This window comes from Oryza brachyantha, chromosome 2, assembly GCF_000231095.2.
Source record: "Oryza brachyantha chromosome 2, ObraRS2, whole genome shotgun sequence".
Classification (NCBI taxonomy): domain Eukaryota; kingdom Viridiplantae; phylum Streptophyta; class Magnoliopsida; order Poales; family Poaceae; genus Oryza; species Oryza brachyantha.
The window spans coordinates 25,587,734-25,605,278 of record NC_023164.2 but is presented as its reverse complement, the minus strand read 5'-3'; the positions used below and the strand labels follow the sequence as shown (position 1 = coordinate 25,605,278).

The following is a 17,545-nucleotide window of genomic DNA, read 5'->3' as shown; positions in this document are numbered from 1 at the left end:
GGAAACGTAACAAATGCGACGTCATTTTCGCAGCATTTGGATTCCAATTGGATCAGGAATGTGCTACAGCAGTAGCATTCTGTTCGGAAAAAAAAAATCTTCAGACATAAATGGAGTGATTGTTTATTTTTTAAAGAAAAGTTAAACAATATATTTACAAACAAAATTAATATATGAATAAATTTTTATATGTGTATTCTTACGGATATAAAAGTAAGGGCCAAAAAATAAAGCTCGGTGAAAAACTCTGAAATCAACTTATATTTAAAGTCAAAAATTTAAATTTTGACTTATAAATAAAATCGGAAGCCAAGAATATGGGGGTGAAAAAGTCCCGACGTCTCCACAGCATTTGGATCAGGAATAGGCTGCTGTGAATATCGGCGGCGATCCTCCCGTCGCCGTCAAACGCCGGCGAAAGAAGAGAGTGGAGAGGTATAGCCGGATAAGGAGCACCGGATCTGGGGCGCTGGCGCTATCCGGCGCTCGGCATCCATATCGGTCTGTAATAATGCAGCAAAGCTGAAAAGCACGGCCGAAATGCCGAATGAGACGGCCACTCGACGGACGGGAAGCAACAGGGGAGACGACATGGATGAAAGAATCATTTTTTTTTTCTGATTTCATCGTCATCGTCAACTACATATACAAGGTGGCTGAAATGAAACCTTCTCGCATATTATCATACGGGCATATACAACGGATGGAAAGGCTGAAAATGATTTTAAAAAGAAGATTTAAGAAAACCAAAAAACCTGTTTTATCCTGTAACTGCAGCTAACCCCCCTAGACCACACGAACTGAATCATGTCGTTCTCCATTAGTTATTGGAATTTTCTCCATGGTTTTTATACGGTGCAGAATGATCCTTCTCCCCCCTCACAGCGAGCCTTCGAACGAGACCCGCAGCTGCACTTGCCTTGGCCGCTGCGACGGCGCGTTGGCGAGACCCTGCAGCATCTTGATCACGTCGACGGTGTCGTCGAGGTAGTACTTGGCCATGCTCGGCTTCTTGCCGACCGTGCAGGCGAACACCTCGGTGCTGGTCGGGAGCTTCACGCTGCTGTTCGACGGGCACACGATGCTCTCGAACATGTCCTCGTCCGACCGGTCGTCCCCGATGCACAGGACGAAATCAGGAGCCTTCCCTTGGCTCACCATGGATGACAAGAGGTTGTCCACAACCACACCTTTGCTGATGCCCTACATGACATGAATGAAAAGTATTTTAGTACGTTATCACTTAATGGAATTTCGAAGTGGCTGGCGGCAAATGACACTAGCGATGATGAAATATTTGGGTGGTGTGGTGAGTTAGCTTCCTAACAGGGACAAATATAAGAAAGACCGGGGGCTCTTTTCGCGAATTTTCCAGTCCACACGCGACATGGTCCATGCTGATTCATATCCTATTTGTCGAGCAGATATAGATTGCCCCCAAGTATGTGGTGGATGAAGACTGGATTGGATTAGAGCAATCCTTATCCGCTGCCTTTAGTTTGACAGCGACATCTAGTCGATCAACATGTTGCATACAATTCTACAGCCAGAATTAATCAAAGAAATACGACCCGTCAAACTACTAGGAACGAAGCTTGCACGAGCTTACCTGTGGATTTACTTCAACGATATGCTGGCCCCTTTTAACAACGACGGGTTCATTTGCAAGCACGTTTTCGAGGTGGTCAAGCAGCTCCTTTGCCTGGCATGAACCGAAATCCGGATCTGCCTCATCGTGATGCCAAACCAACGCGCTTTCCTTCTGCTCGATGGTTGAACCATCCGTTGCCTCTGTGTAGAGATTCATCACTGGCACCGCAGCCTTCTTCCAATCAAAGTCCACGGCCACCCCGCAAGTCTCCCAAGGAGAGTCCCTACTCCACCTGCAAGTAACGATGGATCAGTGAACATCACCTTTTGCAAGAACAAATTCAAATGCACCTCTAACTCTCCTGTGACTAAAAAAACACGATAAACATGTTAAACCTATGTTTAGGTTGATGGTACTAACCAATCCTTTTTGACCCTCACAAAGACTCAAATTAAAAGCCTCCTAGATTCTCTACAGGCAGGGACATCACAGCTGCATCTAGATCTGCTGGTGACACATTATCTTGCTTCATGTATTCGCACAAATGTAGTGGTTGATGTACCATTGCGTAATTATATCATACTAAAGATTTATCCAAATCTAAAACGCTACCAAAATGCAAGCAAAGTATTCTAGTGCCAACAGTTAGAAGTGCCTAGAGATTACTACCTTGTGAAGTAACCATGCTCTGCAGCAATCCCCAGCTTCTCGCAAGGCGCAAACCACCTGCCAAGTTCATCCTTCCCTCGCCCGCTCACGATGAACACCCTGTTCTTAGGATCCTCGCAAAGACGATTCAACACAGAAATGACCTCATTGCTGGGTGCCTTATCAATTGAGGGTGCCCTATCAGTTGATCCCTCTGGCATCACTGTGCCATCATAGTCCAAGAGAATTAGGCGATTATCGGACTTCCTGTATGACGGCACAATGTGATCGACAGAAAGCCTCCTGAAATTTGGGCCAAGAGCAACCACCTTGAAACTCATCCCAAATCCAATACCCCAATGCCGCCGCGAGAAATGATCCTTGCAAGCGCGCTGCAGGTCCTGGTCGAACGACTTCGCCCAGTAGGCAACATCATGGGTGCTCACATACTTGTAGTGCTTCTCATGGCGCAGCCGCTTCTCCGCATCAGGCATCCTCAAGGCAGCATTCATGGCCTCTGCCATAGACTCAACACTCCATGGATTGACACGGATTGCCCCACTGAGCGACGGGGAGCACCCGACGAACTCCGACAGCACAATGACGCTGCGCTTCGGTGCATCCTCCAGGACGGTGCTCTCCTGCCGGCACACCGTGTAGATGTAGGGTATCCGGTTGAGGCCGTCCCGCACGGCGCTCACCACGCAGCACTCAGCCGCCGCGTAGTACGCCGCTTTCTCGTGCACCGACACCGCGCGGTCGATCAACACGATCGGGGTGTACCCCGGCGTGCCGAACCGCGCATTGACCCGGGCGCTGATCGCCCTGGCCTCGCCCTGAACCTCCTGGATGTCGCGCCCCTCGCTGCGCGCCGGGTTCGCGATCTGCACGAGCACCGCGCGGCCTCGCAGCTCCGGGTGCTCCACCAGCAGCTGTTCCATCGCCAGGAACTTGAGGCCGATTCCCTTGAACAGGTCGACATCGTCGACGCCAACCATCAGGCGCCGCCCCTTGTACGTCTCCGTCAGCTGCCCGACCAGTTCCCCCGTCTCCGGCGCCGACACCACCGAGCTCAGCTGGCCCATGTCTATCCCAACGGGGAGAATCTTGACCGTGATGGTGCGGCCGTAGTACTCGATGCCGATGTAGCCGCGCTTGGACTGGTAATCCAGGCCGAGCAGCCGCGAGCAGGCGGACAGGAAGTGCCGCGCGTAGTCGAAGGTGTGGAAGCCGACGAGGTCGGCGTTGAGGAGGGCGCGGAGGAGGTCATCCCGGACGGGAATGGTGCGGAAGATCTCCGACGAGGGGAACGGCGAGTGGAGGAAGAATCCGACCTTGGCGCGCGGGAAGCGCTTGCGGAGGAAGGTGGGGAGGGCAAGGAGGTGGTAATCGTGGATCCAGACGAGGTCGTCATCGGGGCTGAGCACCTCGGTGACGCGGTCGGCGAAGGCCCGGTTCGCCGAGAGGAAAGAATGGTAGAGCGCGCGGTCGAACGGCAGCCCGCCCAGCGACGACGGCGTGAGCGGCAGAAGGTAGTGGAGCAGAGGCCACAGGTAGTGCTTGCAAAACCCGTGGTAGAACCGGCGGTGGAGGTCGGCCGGCAGGTACACCGGCAGGCAAGAGAAGTTAGCCACCAAGTAGTTGCAGAGCTCGTCGGAGGCCGCCTCGGTGGCGGGCGGCGGGAGCGTCCCGATGTGCAGAACGGGCGCACCCGCGGGCAACCCAGACCGGAGCTGATACGCGACGGCGTCCGAATCAACCGTGAAGGAGAACCCGAACGGCGAGGCCGCGTCGACCGCCGCTCGGAGCGGCAGCCTGTGCGACACGATCACCCGCCGCGCGGGGGCCGGCGTGGACGTCGACGTCGGCGATGCTGGCGACACGGACATGACGCGCGGGAGGCGCAGCGACGACGCTGGCGACGGCGGCAGGGGCGCCGCGTCGTCGGCCGCGGCAGCGAGGTCGAGCAGGTTGTGGCAAGACAGCGAAGGCATCGCCAAATCACCGGTCCGTGCCGCCGACGACCAACACGAGGCAGCCCGCGTCCGCGCGTCGCATCAAGAGAAACCCCAACCGGCGAAGTGCAGCTCCGTCCACAGTCCACACCGGCGGCGGCGGCGCGGCTAGCGCGGCGAGGTTAGGAGATCAACCCACCAGAAGAAGAAGGAACTACCCCTCTCGGCGTGGATAAGAACAAGGGTAGGACAGGAGAGGAGAGAAGAGAAAGAGGTGTAAATACGGCGGCAGAAAATCGAACGGAAGATTGACGAGTCGGGGTTGGATATATATTGCAGGACGCGGTGGCGGAGAGGAGGAGAAGAGGAGGGAGGAAGACGAAGACGAAGGTGGTGGTGGCCTATGCTTATCCATCCGCATGGGAGGTGACAGAAATGACGGATCTGCCCTCCCGATCGATCTCCACCGCGACGTGGGCCGCTCGGATTGATGGATGGGTAACGGCTGGGTCTATCTCATCTCGATTCCAAAATTCTGAAATCTTCTCGTCGCGGGGGCGCGCGAGGGTGGGGAGCGAAGACGGTGGAGTCGGATGGATAACGCCGAGGCTGTTGGCAGGTGGGACAGATGGGGCGGAACGGAAGGTACAGGGTACTGGGAAACGCATTACTCCTGCACGGATCGAGAAAATTCAGATGCTCGTTCGTTTTATTACTACAGTAAACCATTTTAAATATTGGTGATGCTAAAAATTTAGAATATTAACAAACTAAATTAATTTTATCATCATAACTTTACAAATATTTGATAGTTCTAAAAACTAAGCATTGTGTACATATCTCGATTTTATTAAATCTTGACGTACTTTAGGTTTGTGAAAAGATGGTAAGGTTTATTTGAACAACAAAGTGAGCTAAGCTCATTATTGGATTTTTGGTGCAAACTGCTATCTCTGTCCCATAATACTCCACTTTATTTTTTTGATTTTTTGTGTCCAATGCTTGACTATTCGTCTTATTTAAAGTTTTTATATAAAAACTAAAAAATAGTCACACACAACATACCATTCATGGTTAACCTCTCGTGACAATAAAAATATTAATCGTAAAAACATTAAATAAGACGAAGAGTTAAAACATTGTATCTAAAAACTTAAAAAATAGATTTAATATGAGGACGGAGGTAGCACTTAACCTTTGTAATATCTACTGTTTTACATTTGTTCTACTGTTTCCAAAATCCAAACGTGAATTATATGGGTAATACGACTTTTTCTCCTGATGTTTAAGAAAAAAAGAAAAGCAATAGGCGAAGTCCCTTTTCTAATAGTACCGTTGTATCTATCCTGGCATGTTTTAAATTGGACTTTCATGGCCATATCATTATTGTTGGCGTTGAAATGGGTTGCACAACTGTGATATTCTGTGTGACAGGGTTTAAGATCAACCTGGTATTACGTAGGATTAAAATAATCTTGTTTGATGCCACTGTGTTCAAACGTCTCAGCTTTCTATTTCAACCAATAATATATTATAAAACGACGATACTATCTTACCTAGCGTGACAATATTAACGAAACACTATACAAATACAAGCACAAGCACACTGTACATGCACGGACAGTATCTTTTCTTGTTGACATCCGAAACATTGAGTCGATATATCCCACATAATACTTACATTGCTCTTATAAACACGTTCTGGTGAAGTACACGGCTTAAACCTAGGTAAACAGATACTCTTATCTTTTCTTCTCTGCTTATAATTAAATTAAAATTTAAATTTTTAACCATAAATTTAGAGTTGTTTTAGTTTTTTTCACCAAATTATTTTCTAGCCTTTATTTTTTATGGCTAAGAATACATATATAAAAGTTTTATTTATAAATTATTTTTTATTTGCATATGTAGTTTAGTTTTTTTGATGAAAAAACAACAAATCACCCCCATGTTCTCCGCGAGTAACGTAAACTCATCCAAAAGGTGTATAGCTAACTATAATTTAATTCATGAGACCATAGTTTTATTTTCACACCAACTTATAGAAAAAAAACACGGGCATTACAAGCAACAGCACGCAGAAAAATGTTGTCTCACCTTGTGTTCAAATTCGAATTAAGATAATGGTAAAAACATGCGAATATAGTATACATATGCCTTACTTTGCACGCTAACAATTCAAAATTTTACTATGGACGGCGGTAAGTAAAAAAGGAGAGGTTGGTTATTCAATGCGGAAAACATATTAATAGATTAAAATATTAAAAATTAATCAAATCTAGATGGATATCCATATAAAATTAAATTGATACGGATATTTTCTATATAAAAAAGATGATCATATAACATAATATATTTTTATCCTTCCTAAAGCACAGATATGCAGGTAGTATTGGTACATGTGAAGTAGACTAAAATTAATGTTTTTTCTCACCCATACAAATTTAAAAAAGAACTAGAATATATTTTATTCTATTAAATCTAAATACAATTATCTTTTTATCTAGTTTTAGTATATACTTACAAACTTCATTACAATAATGGTTCAAAGATGATTTTATTTTAGGGTTGGGGTGTAGAACATAACATTCCTTTAGGACGGAGACAACATATTAAAATTGGCTACAGCTGGAAGGCCGGAAAACGCCCGCGGTGACCTTCGTCGGCGCGTCGCCCCGTGCCGTGGCCGCCAGGCTGGGACGCGGAGCCCACGCAGAAGCCTAAAGCCCAACGCAAAGCTGCCACGTAACGTGGAAGCCCACGTGGCCCGCCCCCACCTGGTGCTTGCCGTCGCCTCCGGCCGCGCAGTAGGCCGCCCTGCCGACAATGCCAAGCCGAGACGACCTGCCCGTCGCCGTCGCCGCCGGCTTTGAAGTGAGGCCGGCCCCCTTCCCTCCTGGGTTCAAACAAACGTGTATCCGTTTCCACCACAGTTTTTGAGTCCCGCTCCACTTGTGGCACGGTGTGCAGCAGCATGTCGCAGACGCAAAATATCGCCCAGCGCCCTAACATACCAACCAAACATTATCTGATCCGATCTCATCCAATCCGATCCAATCTCACATGGTTCGCACTACCGCGCGCCCTGATCTTGTCATGCCGATCCAAGACGCAGACGGATTAAGCAGAGGATCACAATAAAGAATTATTTTAATATTTTGTAGTACTACTGTATGTCTTGTGCTGCTGCTGCTGCTACGAGTAACTGATTACATGCCGAACAGCAAGAAAACAGATTAGCCGTCAACGCAGCCAGCCAAAGCAAGTAAAAAGAAAAAAATACAGTAATGGACTCGCAAGAGTCAAACCCAAAACGTCCCCGTGAGGCAGCACAGGTCGTTTCGGAACCATCTCCACGTCGCCGACGACGGCGGCTGGGCTCGTTACTGCGGTCACGGGCGAGCAAACGGCCGAAGTGGCCCTGCCGCGGCCCCCCCCCCCCCCCCCCCCCCCCCCCCCCCCGCCCCGCCGGTTGCCCGCCACGGCGAAGCATCGGGTGCAGACGCACAGCACGCGTGACCTGCGTCCTGGCATACTGCTGGACACAGTAACCACGTACTAGTCCAATGCAACCACTCGACACCCATTTTTCGGCTGCATTTATGAGGCCCTATTTGTTCCTATACTGCTCATGTTTCCTCCGACCGTCTCAAAATAAATTAATTTTTCACTTTTTATCTTTAATTTTTGATTCTTTGTTTTATTTAAAATTTTTTAGATTGATATTTTTGTTTTTACTAGATAATAAATTATGAATTTACTAATGTTTTACGTGTCAAATAAGATGGGCGATCAAACATTGGACACGAAAATCAAAAAATTCGTTTTTTGACGGAGGGAGTACTTCATAAGCTAAAATTTAAATTTTTAATCTTAAAATTAGAGTTCATTTTATATTGTTATCGAAGTTTATTTTTATATTTAGCTTTAAATTATAGATTTTTTATATTGGCTAATTTGTCGTTTTTCCTTTTCCAATCAACCCAAAGTTCTTCCAGCGTCCAAGGGATGGGTGGTGCGTGGTGTACACGTAGCGGATATCGCCTCAGGTTAACGTGTACCGAGGGGCGTACACGTGGGTGTCCCGGAGACGGGAGCTGCGGCTGGATGCCACGTTGGTGCGTGCAAACTTCGGTCGCCTACCTCGTATAGTCGACACGTCACGGTCCGCGGCAGGTTGACGTGAGCTTTTGCGTTGGGACTGACGCGTGGATGGTGACTCCCGGTCCCCGGCACGTGACGCCGCGGCGGGTCCGTCCATCTGGCTCACTCGCCAATTGTCCACGTCGGCCGGTTCCATCACCTGGTCAGCTTTCTATCCTTTCTCCCGTTTGACTCCCCATGCATCGTTTATAAATTTAAAGTTTAGGATTGTTTATTTTTTGTTACTAAAACCATTTTATTTTCGACCGTTAAGGGCATATTGGAATCAAATATTTAAGTACAAATTTCGTATGATTAAAATTATATCAGACTAATTAAACCAGGAGTTGATGTTGAGTTTTTCATCATCATGATTTAGTTTTTAGGCTTGACTGACAACACGTATATAAAATAAAACCAAAAGAAGACCCTCTATACAAAAATTATAATATAGCACTTAGAAATAAGTTCAGTTATTTAGACCCACAGTAATTTCTACGGAATGGACAACGTACATAGATTTAGAGAAAAGTTAGCAAAAGTTTTCGTTTCTCCATATGCTACCAAAATTTAAATATTCAATATTAATTTTTGAGTTTATTTTATTGTTTGTTCGATGTAATTATTTTTTAACATATGATCTTAGATATAAAAATAGATGTATAAAAGATTCATTTTTAAATTAATTTTTTATTTGTAAATAAGTTTCATTCTTTCATCGAAAACCAAACGATCACCACCTAAATTTCTGTCAAAATCTCGTGATTCTTACATAACTTCATTTCTTTTACATATCGTTCCAAAAATAATAAACAACATTTGACTCGGAGGGCTAAAATCTCCGGTGCGCAAGAAATCAGGCCGCACCAATTAATGCTTGTAGCGAGTGTCCTGTGTATGTGGAATTTAAACGTATTACTTCTGTTTGATATTACAATATGTTCAAATCTCCTAGCGTTAGTAAATATAAATGATAATAAATCTAATGATTTCATTCATACATAATCAATCTAGATAAAATCAAAACATAACATAATATAAAACAGACTACATGGTGCCTTATCCAAAGCTCAAAATAAACTTATTATTTTTATTCCTTTACAAATTTAAAAAGAAGTAATCTAAGCAATAGAATATAAACAACTTTTTAAATTTTTTAAGAAAACATATACTACTCCCGTGGTTCCTTGTTCTAATACATCTTAACTTTACCTAAATTCATATAGATGATAATAAATCTCGGACATACTCCTACGGATGGATCTGGACTGACCTATAAAATCTTATAATATAAAATAAATAGAGTATTTTGTAAATAATACGTAGAAAACCTATAAATAATGTTAAAAATATTGTGGTCTAAAGTTACTGTAGTGCCTGTATGAACGTCGTGGGGGTCGCAGACGGGAACAGTTCAATGGAAACATGAGTTTTTAGCTGTCAGGATGGCCTAGATCACGGACAGTGTCCACGCGTTGATCGTATCCAATTGCAGCGTAGCACAGCCGGAGAAACACGGGACCCAGCAAAAGGAGAAAGAGAAGAAAAGAATGGAGGGACGGACGGACGGCCACAGTGGAGATGGGTGCCCCCACATTATCCTCTCCCCTCCCCGGCCCGCATTCGTGCCGCGTAAGCCAAATGGCCGCGTGTCCTCTGGCCCCCACCGGCAACGTGGTTTGCTGCGTCTTAAAAAAGAGACCATCTAAAAATATTGACATTAACAAATATCTAGGAAATACTACGAGTTTTATAAAATATCAGGATACAAAACGTATTTATCTGAGAAATGATATTATCATTAAGGTTATGTTCATTTCTACCGTTCATACTGTAGTACTTAATAGAAATTCTAACGGAACCTTAACGATAATGACCTTTTTTAGACAGATTAATTTATACGATAATATTTTATAGACCTCATACTCGCCGATAGCATTTATTAGAATTAAGTATTTATCAATTACATTTGTTATAATTTCTCGTCTTAAAATCTCTCCCAAACTGAATTTATCATTAAACGATCGTATAATTAAAGTTTGTAAAACTATAGCTAACATGTCGAAATTAACTAAGCAGAGGAAAACTATATTATAATTTGATAAAGCAACAAATACTATAGTATTTTCGTTTTTTATTATTATATCTAGGAGGAGTGCAAATACATACAGTTCCCCCTCCTCACCTCTGAAGTGGCCCATACCCGCATTTAATAAGGGTTACTCCGGTGGCCGCCCGTACAGATTTGCTACCAACTTGTAGAATTAACAACGACACCATTAACCCACACTACTCGTAATAGGATTAATTTGTTCATTCGTTAGCTATAGTACTACATACTTAATACTGGTTTCGTTCCAAAGTATATAAACCTAGCAGTGAAATAGTGAATACAAATGAGTAAGAATTAACATCTCAGATTCATATTTAGGTACATGGAGGAGACAGGGAAGTAGATTTATGCTCAGCTAGAACACGAGCTTAAAAAATTATGTAAACGAAAGGTGATACATTTATATTGTCGTACAAATCTATAATAAATCAATTATTGGGTTACCTTTATAGGTTGTCAATTTTTAGAGCCAGTAGCTCTTGCTTTGATAATGGATTAGGGCGTATTCTATTAATATGAATAGTTAATCCAGTTACATGAATTTATATTTTGAAACGGAGAAGTTAGAACATAAAAAGTTTTAGTGTTGAAAATAAATATTAAAAATATTGACGGAATTAACCGAGAGAATGTTATATCTGTTTAGAAGAGTAAAAATGGCTTTAGTAGTTAAAACTTGCGATTGTCTAAAAAACTTGTAGCTGTAGTAGAGGTCGTAATTGGGTTAATTTTGAATTGTTGAGGTTGTTATATTTTAAATTAAAAAAAGATAATGCTAGTATACTAAGGTCTTGTTTAGTTCTTAAATTTTTTTTCCACAATCGAATTTTTGGACACCTAAATAAAACATTAAATATAGATGAACCAAAAAAACTAATTGCATACTTATGGAAAAAATCTTGAGATAAATCTTTTGAGCCTAATTAGTCTATGATTAGCCATAAGTGCTACAGTAACCAACATATGCTAATGATGGATTAATTAGGCTCAAAAGATTCATCTCGCGGTTTTCAGGCTAGCCGTGAAATTCGTTTTTTCATTCGTGTCCGAAAAACTCTTCCGACATCCGGTCAAACATTTGACGTAACATCTCTCCTAAAAATTTTCTCAATCTAAACAGGCCCTAAATTGAGTGACAATTTTTTTAGGGTCCAGCTAGTAGCTGCTAGCTTACTGCTGCTGTGCTGTATACAAGCTTAGGACGATGATTGTATACAAGGTGAGAATGCGAGATGGTGAGAGATGTTCTCTTCAAGTCTTGATCAGAAAGTAAGGCCTTGTTTAGCTCCTAAAATTTTCTTTCAAAATTAATTTTTAGACACCTAAATAAAATATTAAATATAGATGAAAAAAACTAATTGTACAGTTATGTAAGAAATCTTAAGACGAATCTTTTGAGACTAATTAGTCCATGATTAGTCATAAGTGCTACAGTACCCAACATGTGCTAATGACGGATTAATTAGGCTCAAAAGATTCGTCTCGCGGTTTCTAGGCTAGCCGTGAAATTCGTTTTTTCATTCGTGTCCGAAAACCCCTTTCAATATCTGGTCAAATATTTGACGTGACACTTCTCCTAAATTTTTCTCACTCTAAGGCCTTGTTTAGTTTCCAAAAAAAAATTTCCAAAAACATCACATCGAATTTTTAGACATCTAAATAAAACATTAAATATAGATGAACCAAAAACTAATTGCACAGTTATGGAAGAAATCTTGAGACGAATCTTTTAAGCCTAATTAGCCTATAATTAGCCATAAGTGCTACAGTAACCAATATGTACTAATGACGGATTAATTAGGCTCAAAAGATTCGGTTTCTAGGCTAGCCGTGAAATTCGTTTTTTTATTCATGTCCGAAAAAACCTTTCGACATCTGGTCAAATATTTGACGTGAAACTTCCACCAAAAAATTTCTCCACCTACTAAAGCACGCGATCTGCGAAAAGGGCAAATCCTAGGACGGGATAATCAAACCAGTGCGCACAGTGACTTTTTGTATGAAAACAATATATTATTACTACCCGTAGCGATCGATGCTGCGTCTAACATCGGTGACGGAATTAGGTACGGGAAGGGGGAAAAAATAATACAACTATAATGGACGAACAGTATTATATGGGTGGACCCAAGGCTATCTAGAACGTGAAGGCAGTGTTTAGGATAAAATAAACCAAGCAAATCTTGACGTACCGGTGGATCATTAAAGAGATGGTCCTCCACGCGGCCAATTAATTAAGAAATCTCTTAGTACTAAGTAGCGAAGGGATTACCACTGCACTAGCGGTAGCAGGTAGGACCAGTTGTTATCCGGATAAAGTTACTGCTGAGCATTATGGAATGCCGTGTAGGTAGGTTCTCTGCTGCAGGTCGTTGTACGTGTCACGTCGATCGGCAACCTGCAAACGTTGAACAGGTCGTCAGTTTTTTCGAACCACCGATGCACCCAGCATACATTTTTTAAGAGTTCTACGGACAGTACTGTCTAAGCAGTTAAACAGATTATTAAGTAGTTAAATGATCATATTTCTATATAAAAAATTATATACAAACTCCTTCGTTAGGTCTTCTTGATAATTTTTAACATTTTAGTATATAGTTAATTCGGTTTTTTAATACTAGCTACCATAAAATTCAGACAAAATTCCAAAATCCTCGTGGGAAAAGAACACCACCTGCCTAACAGCCTAAGCAATTTCACACGGGAAAACCCAGACTTTTTTCACGCAGCGGTCGTGTGCTCGTGCCGGGAAACAGCCCGGCGCCGCACGAGAGGAGATCAACGTCGTGCGCTGCCCGCCGCGGGATCATGATATCCGGTAGACGACCAGGGATGGGAAGAACCGGCAAATTGTCACACGCTGGCGTCAACCGAAACGAACGCTCGACGACGTCGTTTTTCCAAATCCCCCCCCCCCCCCAACCGCGCGCGAGCTATTCGTCGGCGCGTCTCGTCGGAGCAGGCGGCCGCTCGCTGTGGCCGTACGAGGTCGCGCTCGTCCCCGTGCCTACGAGCTTACAGTAACTCGATCGGATGGGTCACCGGAACGGAACGCGAACAGACTACGGACGGGGGTCACTACCATGCGTGAGGCGCGGTGATCCGATGCCGAGAGAGAGAAAAAAAACCGTGTGATTCTCTCGGGTCGGGTGAGTGTAATCGCTTCGATGATTTTTATTTTGGTGAGCATGATGTGTGATGTATGATGTTGACGAGCAAACTGAGAAAACTATCTCCTCACCACCACTTTGAAGCTAGATAGATTTTATCAGATTAGTAGGATGGTACGATTTCGGTGGATCTCTAGGGGTCCCTCCGACCGTACCCGCTTGCTTAAAAAGGATGGCACTCCAGGCCCGTCTCACCTGAAAGGCTGATGAAATGTGTAGGCTAAAAAAGCACTCCGGCCAGATGTGCTGCTAGAAGGTGAGGTGTCCGACGACAACACTGCGTGCAGTGCTGGTCAGAAAGGTCGAGCGATTCTGCTGCTGGCGATCATTTCGCTCGAGAAAAAAAGAACGACGGGCGCACTCGACGGGACGGTGCCCCCTGCCATGCCATGTGTGCGCCTCTGCTCGGCGACAGCGCACGCCGGGGGGTGTCGATCCGTGTGATTCTTGCCTTGGACTGCATGCCACGTTGCCATGTCGCGCCCCGGACCACCAGCAGGCGGCCCGCGCCTTTGACTCGCGAGACGACGCGCCGCGAAGGCGAACGCACGCGTCCCCCCCGCCGCGCCGAAATGCTTGAAATTTTTCGACGGATCGCACCCGTTTCCCTCGACATCTGCGTGCCGACACCGCCCGGTAATCCGCTCCGCCTGGATAGATGAAAATGAGTTAAATGGGTTGGTTTTAATTTGGATCGTGTTTGGTTGAGTGTAAATGGATTATATCTTCCAAATGATGTAAATTGGATTGTGTTATAGATATAAATGGATTGATATGGACTGGATTTGGTTAGGTTATTTTATATTCTAAATGGATTTAACCCGTGGAGGTTAAATGAATCCTTTAATTGGATAGCTAATGAATAAGATAATAAGCATACGTGAGGCCCCCATGTAGAAACCTACCAAAATTTGCTGCTTTTATACATAACAGATCATCTCACTAAATTTTAGTCAAATTTGATAAACTTTTATAGTTTGAACGCGAGTTTTAAAATTTTAGGTCCAAGTTTATACATATCAAATGGTGTATCCATTTTGCAAGAGTGGGTTGAATCCATTTTAATCAAATAGGTTGGTGTGGGTTGGATGGGTTTGGATTGGATCCCGATAAAGAATAATTGATACGGGTTGATTTGATAGACTAATTAGCAAAAAAATGGATTGGAGCGGATTTAGATTAGATTACAATCCACTGATAGTCTTACTCCCTGCGGCACCGCGCGCCCGCGTTTCATCATCTCGCTGCCTTGTTTCGACCGATTATTATCTATATATATATATTAATTATTTTATATTTTTAAATAATTTTATAGTTGTTCGTTTATATTAGCAGATAGATGTAAAAATAGAATCGTTTATCTATCATCTTTTGTCAAATAAAAGAACCCTCGTAGAGTTGGCGATGGTTTCGTAACTTTTCTTCTGGCTACATACATGCATGCATGGCCACTTGGGCCGCGACGTCGTCGTCTTCGTCGCACTCTCGGCTCGCACTCATGTCGCTCCGGGAGGACGCCGTCCAGCCCAAGCAGAACGCAACCACTACACGAGTCCATGGCACTGCATTGCACTGCACTGCACACGAAAGGAACATGACGTAGCGTAGTAACACCCCGGCGGCCGAACTGTCGAATGATTGGTCGCATCCAACGGCAGCAGGAGAAGATAAGAACATCGTATACTCGGGTGGTGTTTTAGATTGAGAAAATGTTTGTAAGAAGTGTCACGTCAAATGTTTGATCGGATGTCAAAGAGGTTTTCAGACATAAATAAAAAAATAAATTTCACGGCTACCCTAGAAACCGCGAGATAAATCTTTTGAGCCTAATTAATCCGTCATTAGCACATGTTGGTTACTGTAGCACTTATGGTTAATTATGGACTAATTAGGCTTAAAAGATTCGTCTTAAGATTTCTTCCATAACTGTATAATTAGTTTTTTGATTCATCTATATTTAATGCTTTATTTATGTGTCCAAAAATTCGATGTGATATTTTTTTTAAAAAAATTTGGAAAGGGCCTCACTCTCGGCCGTGCTACTAGTACTATTATCGTCGCAAAGACAAAAAGGGGATTAGCTAGCTAGCGACACACTCTCGTCGGGGATAATGATGCTGTGGCTATAGTGCGGCTGCAAGGATGACAGGATGAGGGCAGTGGGTACAGGTGTGCTGCTTTAATTTTTGCTTTCTCGCAGATCTCCTCCCAAATTTCCAATCCATGGCGAGATCTTTGCCGTGATTGTATGGGTTTGACTCCAGTGGAATTTGGTTGGCAATTACTTAGACGACAGTTCGATCAGGATCGATTGCCTTTTCATTCCAGCGTCGGTCGTTGTGGATCAGATCAGAGAGTAGGTTATATCAGGAAAACCCAGTACGGATTCATTGGACCATCCTACAACCTGATTAGTAGCAGCAATTTGGCTCGTTCAAATCCTTACTCGAGGAATGTTTGGCAGCATTCCGGCTCGGCATGTCTCAGGCCATCATATCATCAGACAAATACCATCGAAACATGGGTAGCTTTTTGCACGGAATACGCCATGTAATCCGGGGTGGTACAGGCCTCGAGTTGTTCACGCGATATGATCTTATCTCTTCCTGCTTTGTGGCGAGCTAATTGCAGATTATATATATTGCACGCGAGAGACCGTACCAAATTAGAAGTCCACATAGAAAAAAAAAAGAGAAAGAAAGAAAGAGAATAGCTGAAGAAGCACCGAAGAAATGAAGTTGTTGGGAGTAATCTACTTCATATCTGCATATCTTGCACCAGAGGCAACTACCAGCACATTTCTGTGCCTAATCCCTAACCATAAATTACTACTAGTAGCACACACGTATGCACTACTACCTTTCTTTCGTTGCTTATCCTGGTCATGACCATTCTGCCCCTGACGCTGCCACAATCACAAAGTCAACAAGACATTTGTAAAAGTGTAACCGTATATATATAGATATAGCATACTGGTGAGCTCCGGCCTAATGGTCTCCATTGATATAGGTCAGCTTTGGCATGCATTATTTATATATGCCAAATCCTGGTCAAAACCAATAATCGAGTTTGTTTTGAACCAAACTAGTGTGCAGGATCCATGGGGGACAGGTGCTGCATGCAGCTCTCCTTGTATGGTCAGATCTTTCCACCACGTCAGACTCGTCCTGCACAAAATTGGTTGAGTAGTAGCTGCGATGAGATCGTACGGCATTGCATAATTGCATTGTTATAGTATTGTTACTGCTAATAATTTCTACATTTAGCATCAACCAATGCAATGGAGTGACTGGACTGCACGCAATGGCTAGCTCGTACTAGGATGGTCACACAAGCTAGGCAGGGGTACTGGAGAGAGAAGAACACTTGTCGTGCATAATTTGGGTTAACCTGCGTCCCTGCTATATCTGTCAATTCAACATGCAAAGGATCCAAGGCAAAGCAAACTAGTGCAATAATAAAGTTATGGACTGTATTTGCTATGCCTGCTTAGATAGCAAAACAATAACTACTCCGACCTTAATTAGCACGGCATTTCAATTCCTGGTTAGTACGGGGCCAAAAGCATGGAAAAATCTTTGTTTTTTCTCCACCGAAAGGATAAGGCTCTTGGAAACCGCTATACAGCTTCATTTTTAAGTAACTATTTTGAAGTTCGGTAAAATAGGAATAAATGTATTGTTATTTTAAAAAGTAGAGACATACATTAGTGTTTGAAAAATTAATCGATATTTTCGCTTTTCTAAATTTTGCATACGCATACGTGAATAAGTCTGGAGATAAAGTAATACCTTTAGTCAATTTTATTTATCGTTTCAGACAATAACTAGCAAGTTAACTTCAAAATTTAAGTGTCCGAAGGTACCTACAATTATGTTTGGATGGAGTATTTCTTTTGGATGGTGAAAGTACACGCTTACAGCAG

At 43.5% G+C, this 17,545-nt stretch overlaps 1 protein-coding gene across 1 annotated transcript; it reads right to left on the bottom strand.

The window, feature by feature from the left end:
* Positions 1 to 615: 615 nt before the first annotated feature.
* LOC102719557 (probable alpha,alpha-trehalose-phosphate synthase [UDP-forming] 8) lies at positions 616 to 4,568 on the bottom strand. Its single transcript, XM_006647971.3, has 3 exons — positions 2,261 to 4,568; positions 1,610 to 1,883; positions 616 to 1,203 (listed from the first exon to the last, which is right to left on the bottom strand). The coding sequence occupies exons 1-3, from the start codon at positions 4,231 to 4,233 to the stop codon at positions 880 to 882; spliced, it is 2,571 nt and encodes an 856-aa protein (XP_006648034.1). The 5' UTR covers positions 4,234 to 4,568; the 3' UTR covers positions 616 to 879.
* Between the last annotated feature and the right edge of the window lie 12,977 nt (positions 4,569 to 17,545).